Here is a 21,723-nt window from a genome sequence, read left to right as displayed (position 1 = left end):
TCGGCAGTGAACACACATGTTACCAGCAATTAACCCGAAGGATAGCCAAGGATCACGGACGCCATGTGTTGGTAGCGGCGGCTCATTAGTACCGCCGACAGATCTTGACAGGGAGTGAAGAGGAGGCAGGGCAGGGGCCAGTAAATCACTTTGCAGCTTCGCACACGTGCAGGGCATGGAGATCAGTGAGAGTTGATGGAGAACCAGTTGCAGCCAGCGATCGCTGAGCGACGAAGAGTGCAGAAACCGCATTCGTCTGCAGAGCCCAGTGGAGGCCGGTTGGCAAAGGATCTCAGATCTCCGATCTCGGATGTCGTATGTCGCATCGCAGGGCCCATAAACTCGCCAGATTTATAGCATATATAGAAAGACGACTTTGGCTAAGCCCCACAGCAACAAGCAAGAGTTGCCACAGCAGCAGAAGCCCCAGATCGGAACCCCTTCAATTCGGGTGCGATTAGAGGGGCGGAAGCCGTCCTTTGTGGCGCTATCGCTCTGGCTTTTGCTACAGCCACAGCCACAGCCACAGCTCCAGCTATCGTATGTGTTGCTGCCGCTGCTGCTGCTGCTGCTGCTTTCAATGTTGCTGCTGCTGCTGTTGCTTCTGCTGGCAGTGGAACAGAATTAGAGCGATCGTATACGCTCCGACTCGATCAGTTGCTGGCGTGCGCTCTAACCCTGCGGGTGTGTGTCGATCGAGAAGAAGAACGAGTTCGTCGACGACTTCCTTGCGAGGACCCTAACCAATACGTGACCGTTACGCGAACGTCCTGCGGCAATGCGCAGGCGCAAAGTGTCCAGCCCAAGTGACAAGTGTTCCAAATAATTAAAACTCAAGTGGGGATTCTCGAGTGCCTGACTGTGTGTTTGATACAAATAACTGCCAACATTATAGCCGCGATTTTACGCCGCCAAGCGAGACAGAGAGTGAGCGAGAGGCGAAACCAAGGAGCCGCAAAATGGATTTATCGAGGCGGTTGTGGTAAGCATCCAACAAACATGTATCCATTCGAACGCGACGGATGTGGCGCTGCAATCCCTGAAATTGATTCCCTTTGTGTAGCCAACAAATTACTGTGTCAATGGGAATTTTAATTCCGTTTGAATTACATGGGCAAACACTTGACACGGCTCCCGACTGACTGCTTCTGCTGGTCCCCTTCGCTATCGTCCTCTGAGAGGGTCCTGTCCACATGTGCGGCTGTGCAGATGTGGGCGGAGGTGCTGCCAATGTCCTGGCTACGTGCTGAGTGTGCAACAGGCGCTCTGCTTCGCTCCTTTCCGCTCCGATGTTGACACTGCGCGACTGCCATTATCCTGGCCAGCATTCTGTTTGCATGCCAAATTACATTGCCAACTTAATTGAAGTTTGTTAATGAAAATTGCAACATTTTTCAAAGCGTTTTCAAAGCTCTCTTAATGTGCCAGTGGGTACGCCCTGATTGGCATCGTCCTGGCAGAATACATATTTCCATTAGCAATTAAGCCCCCAAGTTGTATAAAAAGTGATGGTTATTTCAGAGTCAGATCCTTACCAGAGGGTAATTTAAATAAATAAAATTAAACCAATCGGGGGAAAATCAGCAGCATTAGTTAGCTAATTTTTCTTGGGAATGGCCAGCAGCTAGCTCAATCAACTGCCCCTTTTAACATCTCAATTTCCGGCAGCACGATTACTTCAAACGGTGGTCCAGAAACCATGCCATTACCTCACCTGCAACTCGTCGACAGGTCTCCACCACTGCCTTTGTTGGCTCTCCAAATGTGTGTGCGATTCCACAAAAAAACCAAAAAAGATAGAAAAAAAAATGGAAAGCAAATCAAATTTTCAAATCGAAATGTAAATATTTATCCCAAAGAGTTGCGTTCGAATACTGGCTGCCCAGCGTAGGTGAAGTGCGTGCGCTTTGAAGTGCCCTCCTCTCCGGCGGAGGAAGTGCTCCTCCAATGAAGACGCGGCCAGAGATACCAGTCAGGGCGGTTCAAAGTTGACAGCGGCAGCTGAGGTACTCCCCGGCTGCTCTCACGCACATGCTCGACCTATCTCTTGGCCAGAATCTCCAGCCCATTGACCGCAGCGGCGTTGCGTGCGTTTTATTTTTGGCCAAGCCAAAGCCATAAAGTCGCCGTCTCGTAAAAAGGGGCCAGAAACTTGTTCCCTGGCTGCCCAACTGGCAGTTAGCGCATCCATTCGTCAAGTTTTTTGTTTTTCCTTTTTTTTTTTAAGTTATTTTTTGCGAAAATTGTGCGTTAGGCACTTGAAAACGAAAATCTCTCTCTGGTCCACTGTCCCTTGTCAAATATCTTAGCTTGTTCGGCTTTTGTTCTGTCTACGAATAATAAAATATGGCCAACACATGACCCGTTAGCCAAAGTTTTTGGGGACATGTGCCTGGTATCTGGGCCTAATCACAATTCGCAGGAAATCATAGTTTTTCCTAGCACAATTTCTGTGATTTTTTTAATGGAAAAGTTCTTGAGAATTTGGTAAAATATTCCACTGATAAAAAAGCCGGATTTTATAATTGAAAATCAACTTGAAAGCAACTTTTCGCTATAGGAAGAGTATCCACCAGGCGGCGGGGAAATAACACTGTCCCGCCCAGGTCCAGGCGGGTCAACACTCAGATACCTGAGATACCTATGGACATCATTATGTCTGTAGTTTAATGGTACAAACTAAACGTTTTAACGCGAGTATCTTGTGGGTAATATCTCGGTATCTGTATCTGTGTGTGTGTGTGTGGCCATTAAGTGGCCACAATGAAGCTTACATTAAGCCAAACTTTGTGACTCGTGACGTCTTTGAACTTGACTCCAGCTGAGGCTGGATGTCGATCCGAGAAGAATTCGAACAGCACATCAGTCTTTCTGGGAAATCAAAAGAAATTCGAAAAAATGGGGTCTTGTGTATTCAATAAGATTGCTCAATCTAAATATAAGGCCTTACCTTTGGCCGATCAACTTTTAACCACACTTGTTTGTTATGTTTCAAGTATAATATTCCGCGGAAAACACTAAATTTGGTCTAGCAACAACAACCCTAGGCAGGAAAATGTGGATGCAGCAAGAATAACAACAATAATAACACTAACATAGTTGCTGGGCCAAATTGTTTATTGAGTGTGATCTGGGCGAGTATAAACAGTGAATTTTTGAAAATTTATGCTTGGGAAATGATACACGCAGAGCGTGTTGCCTTGAAACCAGAACTAGCCACTAGCCACATCTTATGGAAAATGGAAAAATCATGAACACGAGGCGGTTATAAACACGGGCATTGCATAATTGATCCTTAACGGCTATAAATAAGTCGGAAAGCCAAATGTTGATCTAACCAAGTGGGTGCCCAAAGCACGAGTGTGTGCAGAATATGCACATTCTGGTACTTGGTTGGGGGCGAAAATCCACCGGAAATGTGTCTCGCCGGGGCTGGGACTGGGGCTGGATTTATTTTTCACGAGAATATCGAATGATGCGGCAAATGAGCTGCAAATTATGCCCAGTGCTTGCCCCTTTGGACAAACGCATTCCTTGTTCCATGGGTGCAGTCCTTCCACGGCTCAATTACCTCCCAAGTTCATGGCGGCAATGTTGCACGCTGCATTGGCCACATGTGCTGCGGATCGGATCGGATCGCAGAACGGACCCCCTGTGGCAGCAGGGTTAATATCTGCAATATCTGCCTCTCGCACAACGCGTTCCCATGACTTAATGTCTTATGCTTAATTAACCAAAGCTGCCGACGACGACGACGACGACGGGGCGGTGTTTAATTGTGCCATAGCCATAGTCCAGCGCTAAATCATAAATAAATGCGAAAAGGGGCAAATACCCGGGCAGTGCCACAGATATACATAGATACGGATCGATCAGCCGCAGACGGGGTCGATGCACCCTGCCAACGCGGAAGATAAAAAGGATGCCCCAAAATATGCCGCCTCAAAATTGCAGAGGCAGAGAATAAGATACAAAACTCCGAACTCCCAAAAACGAATAATACAAAGCGGCAACAAACATGGCACGGCTGCGAGAATATCCAAAAATTCTGCAGATTCAACAAGGAGGAACCAAACGATGCGTCACATGCAGTTAAATGTGCCTAAAAAGTTCTGCCTGAAACCAGGGAGCCACAGAGATGGGAGGCGAAACGAAAAGGAAAGGGGCAGAAGCACACAGAAAAACTTGAAGATACTTATAAAAGATACAATTTGTAGTTGGTTAACAATTTAACAAGTTACGGATAGTTACTGTTGCATTATACATTCTTACAATAACTTATACAGCATCATACATCAAACACATATTCAAGACACAACTTATCTTTAAAACCTTACAGAAACTTCAATTAAAAATTCTCAAAAACCTATACAAGATTTAGTCAAAGGTAAAACCTATATATTTCAGGATAAGCTATTATTTTTCTCTCTCTGTATAGCAGCAACAAGTGAAATATTCGCCGCCAGCCAGGCCAAAGCAAACGACCAAAAAAATAAAACCCATAAAAATGTTTTGACGGACGACAGGCGACGATCGGTTGCCGGGGTGTTCTTGGGAACGTGATGCGCATCTTGATGACAGCAAATGAAGGGAGTGCAATCCAAATTGGGGGCTCCTAAAGGGTCAGGGACGCAGGATCTCTTAACCCTTTGCCGAACTTGACATCGCAGCTTCTGAGCTTCCAATCTGCAACAGAGCAACAGAGAAGCCACTGCCTCCGAAACAATGAACGCACCCGTAATTGCGCTATAAATCAATGTCTGCTCCACATTTTATCCGTCAGGTACTTGCTGACAAGATACAATTTAAAGCAATTGGACGGGTTACCATTCCACTTGGAAGGCTATTATAAATAACCGAAATTTGTGTGCGTCAGGCATCGGAGCCTGGTCATTGTTTGCCTTAGATTCCGACAAGTTGTAGAAATTACGTCAGATATTTCTATTATAATTTGTTTATAAATTATTCGGTTTATTACAAATGTATCCAAGTTCTTTCCCCAAGTTGGCAGCGCAGAAATTATGATCCAACATAACTTAATTTCTATAAAAAGCAGCATTTCCCAGAATAGCATTCAAGTGAAGCAAAAAATTCAGCGAGTCTTATTTACTTTTCCGGGGTTTTTTTATTCGCATTCGGTTTATTAGGCATCCAAATAGTTGCCTGTTAATTAAGCGCTGAAAGCTCATTTGGCATCCTGTGAGCGATTTTTTCTATCTTGCCTTTTTTTTATCACAACTGGGCGCTAAAATGTTTACACAGAGACCTGATTAATAACTCTCCCACCTGCTCGCAGGTGAGTGCAAAGTTCGAGAGAGTGCAAAAGTTGATGTTTCTGGGCCCGCTCGAGTGCTATTAGCCTTAAGTGAATACAACTCCAAGTCAAGCAGCTTGTTGCGAATCTCAACCCGAATGAGTTGGGTAAATAGAAAATTGCCAATGTTTGGTTGGGTAGGAGGAGGTGGCTCTTTGGGCAGGGATAGTGTGTGTGCGGAATCGCGACACCGGCATTATGATGCCTCTAATTAGCTGTGGCAGCTCGACTCCCGATGCTGTTGCTGCTGCACCATGGGCCGTAAAAATTTGTTTACAAGCCGAACATTTAGTTGCCATCGCCTGACGGCCACTGAAATTTATGGGTCAGTAAGTTGGCCAAGTGAAACTCAGTGAAACTATTTCCCTTTCTAGCCGCCTCTGTCTTCGCCTTACTATGCATTCTGTTTGCTCATTTCGGCCGAAGCGCGTGGCAAATATTTCATTAGGCAGCATTTGAGCCAACTTTGTTGTGCCTTTTGGCCCCAAAAGCACTGCAACTCTGTAAGCAAAGCCAGAATGTTGCATAATCTCACAGCCTCTCTGCCCAGCAACAGTCTGCGTTTGGTAAACACTCGGGGGCAAAGGCACTCTCTCCATGCGTGTGTTTATTATTTTCACTACTCAATTAAGTTAAATTAATTTGGAAATTGATAATTGCTCGACCGGGCTGTGCAAGTGTTTGGCTGCCAGTCAAAATGGCAGCAGCAACTTGCAACTGGGTGCGGGTGGGAGGTTTGCTGCAGCAGAGGAGATCTGTGCATGTTGCTCCCACCACCTCTGTGTGTGAGTGTGCGTTGCTTTATGCAAATGCAATTAAAATTTCAACAATGCAAACATTTACTTCCGTTGCAACAAATGTCGTCGCCGTCGTCGCTCCTCCGGCATAGAGTCATCATCATCATCAGCAGCCACAGCATCGGCAGGAGCGGCAGCAGTACAACAGCAACATGGGCCTTTACCTGGCCACACCTCAGCCACAATTTGGCGTTTTGCATTAGTCTGTGTTTGTCTTTCGATAATTGTGTGACTATGTAATTGTATTTGAGCAAACGTGAGCAGGTGTGCGTGTGTATAAGGCACTAATCCCTGCAACTAATGAGCTGGATCCGTGCCTAATTGCTGCCTAAATCGCATAACAAATAAAACTGAGCTGATTAGGACTGGCTGTAGGCCTTTAGAATATGTTTATCAATTAAGGTTTACTTTTTAAATTAAATATTAACCTAAATCTCGGATGATTTAGGAAGAGAATAATTAAAGAAGAAATTAAATAATTATATCAAATTATATAATTATATCATACTTCCTGATCATCGTTTCTTATTGTTCAAATTTACTTACTCTTCATAGATACTTCCTGGTCAAAGTTAATTACTGTCCATTGATACTTACTAATCATAATTACTTATTGATCATAGTTAATTACTGATCATAGTTCTATAAATCGTCCGATTGTTCCTATGTCAGCTATATATATCTATATATATAGTCCACCGATTCGCCATGCTCCGACTTATATACTAGTAAAATTATATAGGAGGAAATTTTCATTCAATAGCATGCAATTAAATTTGTGCCAAAACAAATCTCGCACAAAAATCTCGTACATATGATTCCCAACTAGCTCTAACATCCCTGGAACGAAGTGACATCTTCCAGCCAAGTCTGAGAAAAGTGTTGTGTTTCAAAAGTTGCAAGTCATTGTTTATTAGTTTTCAAAATTAGTTACTGAGATACTTACTGTTCATAGATACTTACTAATCATAGTCAGTTCAGAGTTACTCCATGTTCAAAGAGACTTACGATTTTTCCTGCTCATAGTTAATTACTGATCATAGATACTTACTGATTATAGGTTCTTAATGTTCAAAGATACTTACTGTTGTGAGGCACTTACTGATCCTCTACATTTAAAAACCGTTTCTCTAGCAGTTATATTATATTTGATGTAGTCGTCCTATATATATACCCTGCAAAGGTATAAAAAACTCATGATATTATGTTGTACCCTATTTAATGCTTAATTTTGATGAGTTATCTTTGGCTGCTTCTTTTACTGCCACACATTTAGTATTTATCTACTGCTTCATATACTGCCTCCAGATGCTCAATCAAATTCTGCAACGCGGCAAGTGGGGTGTATTTATACGCACTTTCAGTTGCAGCAATTAAATCAGTTGCATTTGCAGCAAGAAATTCCTTTTCTTTTTTTTTACAATCTACATTAAAAGCGAAAGGGGGCCAGCAAAAGTCAAATGGTTGCAGCTGCTACAGAGCTGGGAACCATGGGCATACCATCCTCATCAAAGGGGCAACTGTGGCATGCCACGACTTTCGATTGACTTGATGGAACTGCATCTTCGGAAGCTGTGGACCTTGATCAATTGGCATGGGAAAGGCTCGGGGAATCACTCCTTGCTAGTCACCACTAAATAGTTCTTCCACGGTATCGACCTCGAGGATGAGTCATGTAAACAAAGAAACACACACAAAGTATCAATGGACAGGTGTGAAATCTGGTCAGAATTTATATGTGCTGAAGCGGGCGGTTGTTTGGATTTGGAGCTTATTTTGGGGTTAACTTAGAGATTACATTTTGTTTGGCATAAAATGATCCGTAATTTGTTTTCGGTCTTGAGTTTGGCGGCTAAGTGCACGCACTTGTGGAGTAAGTGGCGCAGATACTCGTAGATTCTGCTTGCGGCTCATTAGCAGGCGCGTTTATTTACGACAGTCATTGCAACATTCTACACAGAGAGATTTGTATTTATTAATGATGGAAAATAAAATCAATTACCTCTGGTATGTTTTAATGTTCATGAATAAAAACCACATGAGAGAAAACTCAGATAAAAGATTTATAATAAAGGTAACATATTTATGTTTACAAATATTCATGGTCACAGCTCTCATATTGCAATCAAAGTAAAATTTGTCATTAGCAATATTTAGAAGAAAATACTTTAATAAGTGAAAAGAGACATCCAGACTAATTTATGAACAAAATAAAATATAGTATTCCCACTTTGAGAATAAATGATTTTCTATGTCAATTTTAACCACGAAATTTTATCAGATACCCTTGCAGGATATTATAATTTCTGTCAGAAGCTTCAAACGCAATGAAGGAGTCATATCCGACCCTTTAAATTATATATAATTTTGATCACAATAATAAGCTGAATCGATCTGGCTATGTCCGGCAAAAATTTAGTTTTTTCAAATTTTTGAAATTTTTATAAGGGGTTATTCATTAAAATTGTCAAAAATCGACAAAAACTAAATTTTTACAAAACTTAGGTTGAGTATGCAGATTTCTTAACCTAACACTAGCATAGGAACGGTTTCCGAATTAAAATTAATGCATTTTTGGCTTAGTTATGATAATTTGCATCGCAAAGTTATATTATTCTTTCTTCTAGTTATAATAGTTATATTCTAAATTAAATTAAAAAATTAAAAATTAAATTAAAAATTAAAAATTAAAAATTAAATTAAATTTTACTAGAAAATCAAACGAAGAGTCGTAAAGTAATTCCCCTTTTAGTTTTTTTAGAGTGTACCTCCTATCCCTCAGAATGCACTTGTTGCATGCCAGGCATTTGAATGCAATTACACGATCATGAAAATATCTCCGGCATGGCTGCATATCTTCTATTTTCTATCCACTTGGAGCTACTGGAGAGAGTGTATCCCATAGTTTGTGTGTATCTGTGGCCCGGATTGGCATCCACGCTGCATTTGTTCAAGTTGACTGATAATAGCTACAATTGTGGAGGCTGCTGGGAGCATAAGGGAGCACTCTCTCCGCTTGCATGCAGCGATTGCCCCTTAAAATATTATCACCGCTTAGAGCATTCCATTGTAATGTGGCCTGAACAATGCACAATGAACAATGCCGCTGGGCTGAGAGACTGTTTAAGCGGCTCTATTTCTGGCCCCGGCCCGCTAATTGACTTTGATCTCGTAGCTATTCCAAATCCTGGTCATATATCAGGGCCAGAGAACGGGGTCAGGGATTTGGGTCTGAGGACTGGGGTCCCGCCGCCTCCAGACATTGGTATATGGTATTATCGTAAAGTTTCCGCCGAACTTAGCATTTCCTCTATTTGTTTGACATTTCTGCGGTGGCGTTCGACATGACATGTGTAACTCACTCACTCGATGTTTGTCCGCGTGTCACGTGGCATCCGCCGCATGTGGCAATAACAATGTTTTTCCCCCGGTCCGGAACTGCTTTGGTCGGGAGGATTTTGCGTAATCAGCAGCCTCTGCCGTCGTCGTCGTCGCGTATAAAATTGAAATCAAGAACGGAGGACGCTCCTGCTTCAGCTCTTGTGGTTTCTGCCGCCTCAGCAGTTCCCTTGGAACTGGCCAATTAATGGAGCTGGTCCTGGTTGTCCTGTTTGCATGACGCAATGCTTGCCGGCGGAGGCAGGCGACTGGGAGACGCCGCCCCGCCTGCCCTCGCGGCGAGCTCAATGGACTGTGAAATGTGTGCCGTTGTCGGTTGTCGGTTTGCCGTTGTCCTTGCCAAAGCAATAGGTGTCCTGGCATTGGTTTCAAAAGGGAAATGCGCTCAAATTGCATTAAAATGCCAACACAAAAGCATAAAAATTATGGCCACACTTGGCGCCCTGTCATAAGCAGCACGCCTGCTGTGGCAAGGCGAACGCAGGCGACCGACTAAGGACCAAGGACCAAGACCATATCAGGGACAGCCGGAGGCGGAGCGCGCCATCAGTCGGAGGCGTCCAAGCGGAACGAAGCGAAGGCAACTACCCTCACGCAGCGTCAGAAATTAAATTGGCAAGCCCCCAACAATGGATGCAGCGTTGCCTGCAACATTGAGCGCCTTTGACATATTCATGCAACTCTTGTCCTCGGGCAGGTCCTGCTCCCCTCTCTGCACCGTAAAAGTCACACAGACTGCGGCGTCGGATTGTCTGCGGCATAATCGTATATTCCCGGGCTCGGTACTTATTATTTTCCCGGGCATCTTCTCCTTGGTCGCCTTGGTCTACTTGGTGCCTTCTTTTTGGCAAATCGGCAGGAAGCGCTGCTAAATTATGTCTTGTTTATGTGGCATTGCATATTTATGGTCCGTGCGGCGGCGCATAATAAAAAACTGTTACCGAAGAAGACATTGCAAATGTTACTTGACCAAGTCCCATTCTTTCCGCCATCCCAAGACCCACCGCTGCTGCAAAAACAAGTTCAATGTTTGCTTGCTCTGGCCCGGCGAGCATAAACAAGTTCATCATCTTGCCGCCGCGAAGCCCCACAAAAGTTTGTTTGTGCCCCTTCGCTGGACGCGCTGTGGCCCGGTCTTTTGAGAAAGTCTGTCCCACTCTGTCCCGACATCGAGGCGATACCTCCCCCGCCCAACCTCTCGAGGAGAACAGCTTGTTGCTTCCCTAATGAGTTTGTCCAAGCATGCGACGAAGTCAACAAATATGTGCAACAAGTCAACACGTGACTCTGGTTCCATGGTTTTAATGAATGGGATAGAGCTGGTTGGCTTTCACTAATTTAGCTTTTCTTTTCCCTTGCAGCTCAACTGCCTTGGTAGCATTCATTGTCCTAGCCGGCATCCACGACTCCCAGAGCAGATTCGTAAGTAATACCGCTATTGATTGGGGAGAACCTAGTCCTTGATCCTTCGAAACTCCTTTCTTGCAGCCCGGACTAAGACAGAAACGACAGTATGGCGCGAATATGTATCTTCCGGAGAGCTCCGTGACGCCAGGCGGAGAAGGTGATGATCCGAGCGAGTGGTCCGACTGGAGCTCGCCCTCAGACTGTTCCCGAACCTGCGGCGGAGGCGTGTCCTACCAGACGCGAGAATGTCTGCGTCGAGAGTGAGTATACAAACTAATAATAAGCCAAATGCAATTTAATTATAATATTTGTTTTAGCAACTATGGTGAGGCAGTGTGCAGCGGCGGCAATCGTCGCTACTACTCCTGCAACACTCAGGACTGTCCCGAGGAGGATCCCGACTTCCGGGCCCTGCAGTGCTCTCGCTTCGATGACCAGAAGTTCGATGGCATTTTCCACGAGTGGGTCCCATACACAAATGCGCCCAATCCGTGCGAGCTGAACTGCATGCCCAAGGGCGAGCGGTTCTACTACAGGCAAAAGGAGAAGGTGGTGGACGGAACCCGGTGCAATGACAAGGATCTGGACGTGTGCGTCGACGGGCAGTGCATGCCCGTGGGCTGTGACATGATGCTCGGTAGCGATGCCAAGGAGGATAAGTGCCGCAAGTGCGGTGGCGATGGCAGCACCTGCAAGACCATCCGCAATACGATTTCCACCAAGGATCTGGCCGCTGGCTATAATGATCTGCTTCTCCTGCCTCAGGGCGCCACCAATATCCGCGTCGAGGAAACCGTACCGTCCAGCAATTATTTGGCCTGTCGCAATCACAGTGGACACTACTACCTGAATGGAGACTGGCGCATCGACTTTCCCCGTCCCATGTTCTTTGCGGACTCGTGGTGGAACTACCAGCGCAAGCCCATGGGCTTCGCGGCCCCCGACCAGCTGACTTGCAGCGGTCCCATCTCGGAGAGCATCTTCATCGTGATGCTAGTGCAGGAGAAGAACATCAGCCTCGACTACGAGTACAGCATCCCAGAGTCCCTTAGTCATTCGGAACCGGACACACATACGTGGACGCACCTCGAATTCAGTCCCTGCTCCGCCTCCTGCGGCGGTGGAACTCAGACGCGTGGTGTGACCTGCAATAACCGCCTAACCCTGGCTGAGGTTAACCCTGCCCTATGCGATGCCAAGTCCAGGCCCGCTGAAGAACAGGCCTGCGGCACCGAGCCCTGTGCCCCCCACTGGGTAGAGGGTGAGTGGGGCAAGTGCTCCAAAGGCTGCGGCTCGGATGGGTTCCAGAACAGGACAGTCACCTGCGAAAGGATATCCTCTAACGGGTTAGTTATTAATTAAATACATTTTTATTAGTTTTAATTGAGATTCTTGCAATCCAGAGAGCATACCGTTGAAGAGGATGCCGTGTGCTTGAAGCAGGTGGGCAATAAGCCGGCCACTACCCAGGAGTGCAATCGCGATGTCAAGAACTGCCCCAAGTACCACCTGGGACCCTGGACACCTTGCGACAAGCTCTGCGGCGAGGGAAAGCAGACGCGCAAGGTCACCTGTTACATTAAGGAGAACGGACGCAAGCGAGTGCTGCCGGAAGAGGATTGCGTTGAGGAGAAGCCAGAGGTGGAGAAGTCCTGCCTCTTGGCGCCTTGTGAGGGCGTTGACTGGATTATTTCCCAATGGAGCGGGGTAGGTTTCGCATCGTCCTGTCATAACATTCCATACTAAAATCTACTATTTTTCAGTGCAATGCTTGTGGCCAAAACACAGAGACCCGTACGGCTATCTGCGGCAACAAGGAAGGCAAGGTGTATCCGGAAAAGTTTTGCGAACCTGAGGTGCCGTCACTATCTCGACCCTGCAAGTCGCCCAAGTGCCAGGCGCAATGGTTCTCCTCCGAATGGAGCAAGTGCTCTGCTGCCTGCGGCAAGGGCGTCAAGTCTCGCATCGTAATCTGCGGAGAGTTTGATGGCAAGACGGTGACACCAGCTAGCGATGACTCCAAGTGTGACAAGGAAACGAAGCCGGAGGCGGAACAGGAGTGCGAAGGCGAAGAGAAGGAGTGTCCTGGCGAGTGGTTCACTGGCCCTTGGGGCAAGTGTAGCAAGCCTTGTGGAGGTGGTGAGCGGGTTCGCGAAGTTTTGTGCTTGGCCAATGGAACCAAGTCCATTAATTGCGATGAATCAAACGTGGAATCTCTATCCGAGAAATGCAACCCAGAAGCCTGTAGTGAAGATGAAATCTTGCCACTGACCAGCACCGACAAACCAATCGAAGACGATGAAGAGGACTGCGATGAAGATGGTATCGAAATGGTCACCGACAGCTTGTCAGATGATGGCCAGAGCTCTGATGGCGTTGACATGGATGGTGAATCCAAAACGGAATCCACAATTGAGGCGGAGGAACTTATGCTTAGTGACAGCCCCGACTCTACTCCGATCGATGAGACTGGTACCACAGTTGAGGGATCCGGGGATGAGGAATCAACTACTGACAGCGGAATTTCCACCGAGGGAAGCGGTGATGACGAAAGCACGTCGGATGCCACCTCAGATGCCTTCACCGATCAGTCGGGCTCTACGGACATCGACTCTACCACAGGCTCTGGCGATTCTAGCGATTCTACATCTGAAGTCCCTGAATCCTCGGTCTCTGGCTCTAGTGACTCTACTGAAGTATCCACCGACTCTTCAGGTGTTTCTGGTGGCTCCACAGATGACTCAAGCTCTACGGAAGCCTCTGTCTCCGGCTCTACAGATGCTTCAGGCTCTACGGATTCTTCAGGCTCTACGGATGCTTCGGGATCTACGGATGGTTCTACAGATGGTGCTACGGATAACTCGGCTGCCACTGATGATGCAACTGAATTCTCAGACAAAACTTCAGACGGCAGTGAATCCTCAACTGTGACTGGTTCCGAGTCTACCGACAACGCAGATGCAACTACCGAGAAAACCGACTTATCCAGCTCTACGGAGAGTTCCTCGGACAGCACATCCGGCGCCACGTCTGAATCTACAGACTCCTCATCCTCTACTGAATCCACCTCAGAGGACACAACCAGTTCGGATGCCTCGTCCACAACCGATGCCTCCTCAACTAGCGATGCCTCCTCAAGCTCTGATGCCTCTTCAACCGCCGATGTCTCTTCTAGCACCGAAGCAGTTTCCTCTTCGGAAGTCACGGGCTCTACGGTATTGTCCAGCGATGGATCAACGACAGAGGCTAGTTCCACCGATGATTCTACTGATAAGACTTCTGATGGATCCACTGATGGTTCGACTGGAGTATCCGGAGAGGACACGACCATCGATGGTTCGACAGTGATTACCGAATCTACTGCGTCTACTGAAGCCTCTGAAACTGGCTCTACTGAAAGCACAGAGGCTGCCGCTACTGATGGCTCGACCACCGAGGGCAGCACCGTTGAGGATGTTTCCGGATCGACCAGCTCAACAGAAGCCTCTGATTCCACCGCATCGGAAGCATCGTCTTCGACTGGTCCTACTGAGTCCACAGAACCAACGGAATCCACAGCCTCATCAGAGGCTTCCTCCACAGGCGCTACTGAGTCCACTGAAAGCACTCAAAGCGCTGGAACCAGTGACACAACTGAAAGTGGCCCAACAGAGGAGAGTACAACTGAAGGATCTACCGACAGCACAACAGAAGGATCTACGGATAGTTCTGTGTCTACAGACATCGAAAGCAGTACCACCGATATTTGGAGCTCCACCGACAAGGATGACGAATCTAGTACTCCGTACACCTTCGAGTCCACTGTTAGCAAGGGCAAGCCTCGTAAGTGCAAGCCTAAGAAGAGCAACTGCGACAAGTCTGAGTATGGTTGCTGTCCGGACGGCAAGTCTACTCCCAAGGGACCCTTCGACGAGGGATGTCCCATTGTCAAGACCTGCGCGGACTCCAAGTACGGTTGCTGTCTTGATGGAGTATCGCCGGCCAAGGGCAAGAACCACAAGGGTTGTCCCAAGTCCCAGTGTGCCGAGTCCCTATTCGGCTGCTGTCCCGACAAATTCACTGCCGCCGAGGGAGAGGATAACGAAGGATGTCCCGAGACTACTACAGTGCCACCCACAACTACTACCGAGGAATCGAAACCAGAAACGACAACTGAAATTGAAGGATCTGGACAGCCAGAGTCAGAGAAATCCTGCTCCTACGCCGAGTTTGGTTGCTGTCCCGATGCCAAAACGCCCGCCAAGGGCGCCAACTTCGAAGGCTGTGACGCTCCAAAGTCGTCGGGAGCTCCAGAACCCAGGGCTTGTGACAAGTCTCCGCACGGCTGTTGTCCCGATGGTCGCACAGCTGCCGCCGGTCCCGATGGCCAGGGCTGCTCAGCCTGCACCCGCGAACGCTTCGGTTGCTGTCCGGACGGAAAGACTCCGGCCCACGGTCCCAGCAACGAAGGCTGCTGCCTGGACTCCAGTTTCGGCTGCTGCCCCGACAACATCTTGGCCGCCCGCGGACCCAACTATGAGGGCTGCGAGTGTCATTACACACCGTACGGCTGCTGTCCCGACAAGAAGTCGCCCGCCCGTGGATACAACCAGGAGGGTTGCGCCTGCGAGACGACCCAACATGGTTGCTGCCCGGACAAGATCACAGCCGCCAAGGGACCCAAGTTTGAGGGCTGCCCGTGCGAAACCACTCAATTTGGATGTTGCCCCGATGGCCTCACCTTTGCCAAGGGTCCGCATCACCATGGCTGCCACTGCACCCAGACGGAATTCAAGTGCTGCCAGGACGAGAAGACCCCGGCCAAGGGACCCAACTTCGAGGGCTGCACCTGCTTGGAGACCAAATTCGGCTGCTGTCCCGACGGCGTCAGCACGGCGACGGACGAGAAATTCGGAGGCTGCGAGAATGTCCAGGAGCCGCCCCAGAAGGCCTGTGGTCTACCCAAGGAGACCGGTACTTGTGGCAACTTCAGCGTCAAATATTACTTCGACACCAACTACGGCGGATGCGCTCGGTTCTGGTATGGTGGCTGCGAGGGCAATGCCAACCGGTTCGAGAGCGAGGCCGAGTGCAAGGACACATGCCAGGAGTATACCGGACAGCACGTGTGCCTGCTGCCCAAGAGCGCCGGCCCCTGCTCGGGATTCACCAAGAAGTGGTACTTCGATGTGGATCGCAATCGCTGCGAGGAGTTCCAGTACGGCGGCTGCTATGGCACCAACAATCGGTTCGACAGCCTGGAGCAGTGCCAGAGTACCTGCGCCATCAGCGAGAGCATCCGTTAGTCCATATAGCTTCCAGACTTTTATATATAAATTATAAAGTCTTTTTTGTTTATGTGTAGCTGCATGCGAACAGCCTGTGGAGAGCGGACCTTGCGGCGGAAACTTTGAACGCTGGTTCTACGACAATCAGACCGATATCTGCCGCCCCTTCACCTACGGAGGCTGCAAGGGCAACAAGAACAACTATCCGACGGAACACGCCTGCAGCTACAACTGCCGCCAGCCGGGCGTGCTCAAAGGTTTGAGATCTGATTTACTATGTTGCGATGTCTTTCTCGTATTGTGGGGTAGTTGGGGTTGTTACTGGCTTTTTGCCTTGCCTGGGTTATTATGTATTCTTAAGCTTGATCCTCCTGATTGCTTATCCTGGTTAATGGTATGTTCTTCCCACACTTTCCTTTTCCCCCGAAACTTGCTTGGTTACTTGGTTTATTGTCAATGCGCATGATTGCTTGTTACTTGCTATGCCGACCTCCTGAATCTGCACCCGAACCTCCCTCATCACCCACCTCCACGTCCACGTCCACGTCCACCATGAACCCATCCAACCCAGACCAATGCTCGCTTCCTAAGCAAACCGGTGATTGCAGCGAACGACTCGCCAAGTGGCACTTCTCTGAGACGGAGAAGCGCTGCCTGCCCTTCTACTACACGGGTTGTGGTGGCAATAAGAACAACTTCCCCACCCTGGAGTCATGCGAGGACCACTGCCCGCGGCAAGTCGGTAAGCTTTATGTGTTGTGTGTGTGCCGCCGGCGGTTGCTTTAAATGTGTGGTGCACGTCTCGGTCCTCCCAAACACCTTGCCCTACTGACACTCTTTGCCCATCCCCAATTCCCTGCAGCCAAGGACATTTGCGAGATCCCTGCCGAGGTGGGCGAGTGCGCTAACTACGTGGCCAACTGGTACTATGACACCAAGGATGCGACCTGTCGCCAGTTCTACTACGGCGGCTGTGGTGGCAACGAGAACCGCTTCACCACCGAGGAGTCCTGTCTGGCGCGTTGCGAGCGTAAGCCAGAGCCGAGCACCACCACCCCGGCACCCAGTGCCCAGGACATCTGTGACGAAGTGGCTGCCATCGGCGAGTGCGATCGTTACGAGATCAAGTGGAGCTTTGACCGGTCTTCTTCTGCATGTCGTCAGTTCTATTATGGCGGCTGTGGCGGCAATGGCAATCGATTCGATTCAGAGGCAGCCTGCCTGCAGCGTTGCAACAGGCAGGAGCCTCCTACTCCGCCTCCTGGCCCATCTAGACAGCCTCCTCCGCCTTCTGTGGGTCAGTGCGAGCAGCCCGCCGATCCAGGTACATGCGGCGAGTGGGTGCTCCAGTGGAACTATAACGCCACGGCGGGACGCTGTCAGCAGTTCTTCTACGGCGGCTGCGGCGGCAACGACAACCGCTTTGAGTCTGAGCAGGATTGCTCTACCCGCTGCTCTCCCAGCATAGATAACCGAATTGGCGAAGAAGAACCAGAGCCGCGTCCCGAATCGGACTACTCCAAGTGCTTCTTGGCATCTGAGCCTGGCAATTGCTACGAGAATGAGACCCGTTGGTTCTACAATAGCCAGGACGGGCTCTGCGACGAGTTCGTATACACCAGTTGCGGCGGCAATGCCAACAACTATGCCAGCGAGGAGGAGTGCCAGAATGAGTGCAACGACGCCCAGAGCACCTGCTCCCTGCCACCTGTGCGCGGTCGTTGCGGAGATTTGTCGCGCCGCTGGTACTTTGACGAGCGCACTGGCGGCTGCCACGAGTTCGAGTTCACCGGATGCCGTGGCAACCGAAACAACTTTGTGTCCGAGAGGGAGTGCTTATCCTACTGCCGGGATCAGAGTCCAGTGGAACCCCAGCCACCAGCACCGGTAAGAGTACGATAAATTAACATGGCATTAACCTTGGTATTAATCACTTGACATTGGTGTTCCGTCAGACCTATTCGGTATGTGACCAGGCTCCGGAGGCGGGTGAGTGCGACAACCACACCACCGCTTGGTTCTACGACGGCGAGAAGATGGCCTGTACGGCATTCACTTATAGCGGATGCGGCGGAAACGGAAACCGCTTCGAGTCGCGTGACCAGTGCGAGCGGCAATGCGGCGAGTTCAAGGGAGTGGGTAAGTCGGGGCATCAGGGGCGGGAAGTAAGTGTTCCAGGTAAATTAATCTGTTGCGTTAGATGTTTGTCATGAACCGGTGTCCACGGGCCCGTGTACCCAGTGGCAAACGCGCTACTACTTCAACCAGCGGACACAGGCCTGCGAGCCCTTCACCTATGGTGGCTGCGATGGCACAGGCAACCGCTTCGACAACCAATACGAGTGTCAGACGGTCTGCATAGCGGCCCGCGAGCCGACGACTAACAATGGCAAAGGTAACATTTTTGTGTGGGCAGGGCGGTATGCTTCAAGGATTTGCTGACCTAACGTTGCCTCTTCTCCCGTTTTGCGTAAGTAGAGATCTGCCTGCTGCCGGTGACGGTGGGCCGCTGCAACGGACCCTCGACGGATGAGCGCCGTTGGTATTACGACGATGCCCACGGCACCTGTGTGTCCTTTATTTACTCGGGTTGCTCCGGCAACCAGAACAACTTCCGGTCATTCGAGGCATGCACGAATCAGTGCGGAAGTAAGCCTGTCCTCCAACCTCTGCACCTCTGAATCTCGACACCTCTGCACCAGAGAGCACTCTGCATCCACACCCCCGAATGCACGTTGCACTTAGACCGCTCACCCAACACCCGCTTGACTTTGTAGAACTTTCAAGTTGCATCCGTAGTTTTGAGTAGAGCACTTTCACTAGGCTTAAGACTTGCACGGGTTATGGGATTGGGGCTCTTCACTGTGATGCTGCCCTTACTGAACAGCTGAATACCACTCTCTCCTTCCGCAGGACCCGTCGACAACAACAACGCCAACAACGAGGTGGATCAGGGTCAGTGCGACAGCTACGAGACAGAGTGCCAAGAGCTTCGCTGTCCTTACGGCGTGCGGCGCGAGGCAGCCCGATCCCAGCCAGAGTGCACGCAGTGCGTTTGCGAGAATCCTTGCGACAGCCAGAATTGTCCGGAGGGTCAGCAGTGCGCCATTGAGGTGGCTAGTTCGGGTGAACGCCAGTTTGTCCCCGTCTGCCGTGATGTTACCAAACCCGGAGAGTGTCCCTACCTGTCAGCCAATGCCAGCGGCTGTGCTCGGGAGTGCTACAGCGATGCCGACTGTCGAGGAGACAACAAGTGTTGCAGCGATGGTTGCGGTCAGCTCTGTGTGCGTCCAGGTCGCCCCACTCTGCCACCCAGCACTCAGGCACCGGTGGTTGTCTATCCAGGCGACAGCCGAGCCTCCCTGGAGCCCAAGGAGCCGCAGGAACTGGATGTCCAGACCTCCATCGGTGGCATCGCCGTGCTGCGTTGCTTCGCCACTGGCAATCCGGCGCCGAACATCACATGGTCCCTCAAGAACGTGGTGGTGAGTTGTTATTCCCGGTGCCACTTTAAGTTCCTGTTGTGCATTGCCTAAGTGAATGATTTACAGATCGATACGACCCAAGGCCGCTATGTCCTGACTTCGAACGGTGATCTGACCATCGTCCAGGTGCGTCAAACGGATGATGGCACCTATGTCTGTGTGGCCAGCAATGGCCTGGGAGAGCCAGTGCGTCGAGAGGTTGCCCTTCAAGTGACAGGTATGTTTTAAGCAAGCTTCCTAATGCGTGTATCTATAAGAAGACCACTTCTATAAGGCAAATAATTGGTATATCTGGTTGTAAGATCCCAGGTCATTAATTGGTACCGATTCAGCCTTTGTGGTTTCCATTTGGTGTTGGCTATGTATAACTAACCGCTTTGCTTTGCATCCTTTGCGCATGCTGCCTGCTCTCTTAATCCCTGCTTGCCTCTTGGTGATGGTAGCTCCTGTTGACACTCCCGCCTACATTTACGGCGACAAGAACGTGACTCAGATCGTCCAGCTCAACCGTCCGGCTGTGATCCGCTGCTCGGCCGGTGGCCATCCACAGCCGCACGTGAGCTGGTGGCGCAACAACCAGATCTTAGGTTTCAACGCCAACGACCGTGCCGAGATGGCCCGCGACTACTCGCTGGTTTTCAACACCATCCAATTGTCGGATCTGGGTCTGTACACCTGTGAGGTGTACAACAAACGGCGTCCGGTATCGCTGCGCGTTACGCTGAAAGCGGTGGGTCCTGCCCGGGCAGTGACCCACGAGGATGCCCAGTATCTGCAATACATTGTGGACCCGGCAACGGCGCCGATAACCCAGCGTCCCAGCTATCCCTACCGACCCACTCGACCGGCCTATGTGCCTCCTCCCACTGGTAAGTAGAGCGTCCTGCATGCTTCTCCTGGCCTGGCATGGGTTTGTTTTGTTTTGTTGTGAAAAGTGTGTCTTGGGATGATGATTATAATATATATTCTTGTGTAATTCTTAGTCAATGTGCATGCCGTGGTGGCTCTGGATCCGAAGAACAGCTACACAGCCGGCTCCAGCATAGCCTTGAGTTGCTCTGTCGAAGGCTATCCGGGTCCGAATGTGACCTGGGCCAAGGATGGCGTGCCTTTGTATGAGAATGAACGTGTGCAAATTACAGGTGGGTATTGTCTAATTATAGATCTGAAGCCGTTTTATTTATTTATTTTTTGTAAATTCTATGAACCACAGCCCAGCCACATCGTCTGGTATTGAGTGATGTGACCGCCGAGGACTCGGGCACCTACATCTGTCGGGCCAGCAATGCCTACACGTACGCCAACAGCCAGGTGAAGGTTAACATTCAATGTAAGTATTACCTCAAAAATGGATTAAAGTTCATTATAAAATACAATAAATGAAAAATCAATTTCTTGCAGCTGTTATTCCAGTCTCACCCGAGTGCATCGACAATCCCTACTTCGCCAACTGCAAGCTGATTGTCCAGGGCAAGTACTGCGTGAACGCGTACTACCGCAAGTTCTGCTGCCGATCCTGCACCCTGGCGGGCCAGATCCAGTCGCCTCATCCCAATGCCCTGTAATTCCACGCCTTGCAGAGTATATTTGTTTGATTTTCGCATTGAATTTGAGTTGAGTTTAAACGCAAGAATAATTGGATCGACATTCTCGGGCAGCCTGGCAGACCGAGCCGGGTGTCCTTTTAATAGCAGAGAGACCAAAAAGCCATAGCCATAGCCTTACAGATCAAGAACGAACGAACTTGTAGTATTTACCTTCTTCCAGAACAAAAATCTAATAGTATTAGTGTTTTTTATGTTTGTGTTCCTATTTATTCTTGATTACGGAGTAACCTTAAATTCAAACCATCAAGAAAAGCGGCTAAAACGAATTTGCATTCTACCTTTTTTGTAGTTCTACGACATTTCTGTGCAACGATTAAAGCATTTAAGCCTAAAACGAATAATTGTAAATAAATTAAAAGTACATAATAAAGAGTGCATATTGTATAAACAACCATTTCTTATTTTCCGCACTCTTTAAATTTAAATTAGACAAAGCCATCTGGCAAC

General features: G+C 48.9%; 1 protein-coding gene across 2 annotated transcripts; it reads left to right on the top strand.

The window, feature by feature from the left end:
* The first annotated feature begins 606 nt into the window (after positions 1-606).
* On the top strand, positions 607-21,664 carry Ppn (proteoglycan-like sulfated glycoprotein papilin). Of its 2 annotated transcripts, XM_020955535.2 has the most exons (18): positions 607-982; positions 10,872-10,932; positions 10,999-11,177; positions 11,235-12,263; positions 12,321-12,624; positions 12,681-16,197; positions 16,262-16,441; positions 16,756-16,926; positions 17,047-18,071; positions 18,140-18,323; positions 18,385-18,579; positions 18,663-18,833; positions 19,098-19,669; positions 19,736-19,886; positions 20,113-20,538; positions 20,653-20,811; positions 20,883-20,999; positions 21,071-21,664. In XM_020955535.2, exons 1-18 carry the CDS (start codon positions 960-962, stop codon positions 21,232-21,234), a joined length of 8,628 nt encoding a protein of 2,875 aa, XP_020811194.2. In that variant the 5' UTR covers positions 607-959; the 3' UTR covers positions 21,235-21,664. The 2 variants fall into 2 exon arrangements, with proteins under 2 accessions (XP_020811194.2, XP_020811199.2); XM_020955540.2 differs by lacking the exons at positions 16,756-16,926; positions 17,047-18,071; positions 18,140-18,323; ... (1 more) ...; positions 18,663-18,833; positions 20,113-20,538.
* Positions 21,665-21,723: the final 59 nt, after the last annotated feature.

Source organism: Drosophila serrata, unplaced genomic scaffold (genome assembly GCF_035046125.1).
Source record: "Drosophila serrata isolate PLE 108 unplaced genomic scaffold, ASM3504612v1 contig_382, whole genome shotgun sequence".
Taxonomy (NCBI): domain Eukaryota; kingdom Metazoa; phylum Arthropoda; class Insecta; order Diptera; family Drosophilidae; genus Drosophila; species Drosophila serrata.
This window is presented reverse-complemented; position numbering and strand designations above follow the sequence as displayed.

Excerpts from the sequence above, each read along its gene's own strand:
- Ppn (XM_020955535.2), top strand. The coding sequence starts at position 960 with ATGGATTTATCGAGGCGGTTGTG. Across the intron at positions 10,933-10,998 it reads ACGACTCCCAGAGCAGATTC|CCCGGACTAAGACAGAAACG; the intron begins GTAAGTAATACC and ends CCTTTCTTGCAG. Across the intron at positions 16,198-16,261 it reads CGCCATCAGCGAGAGCATCC|CTGCATGCGAACAGCCTGTG; the intron begins GTTAGTCCATAT and ends GTTTATGTGTAG.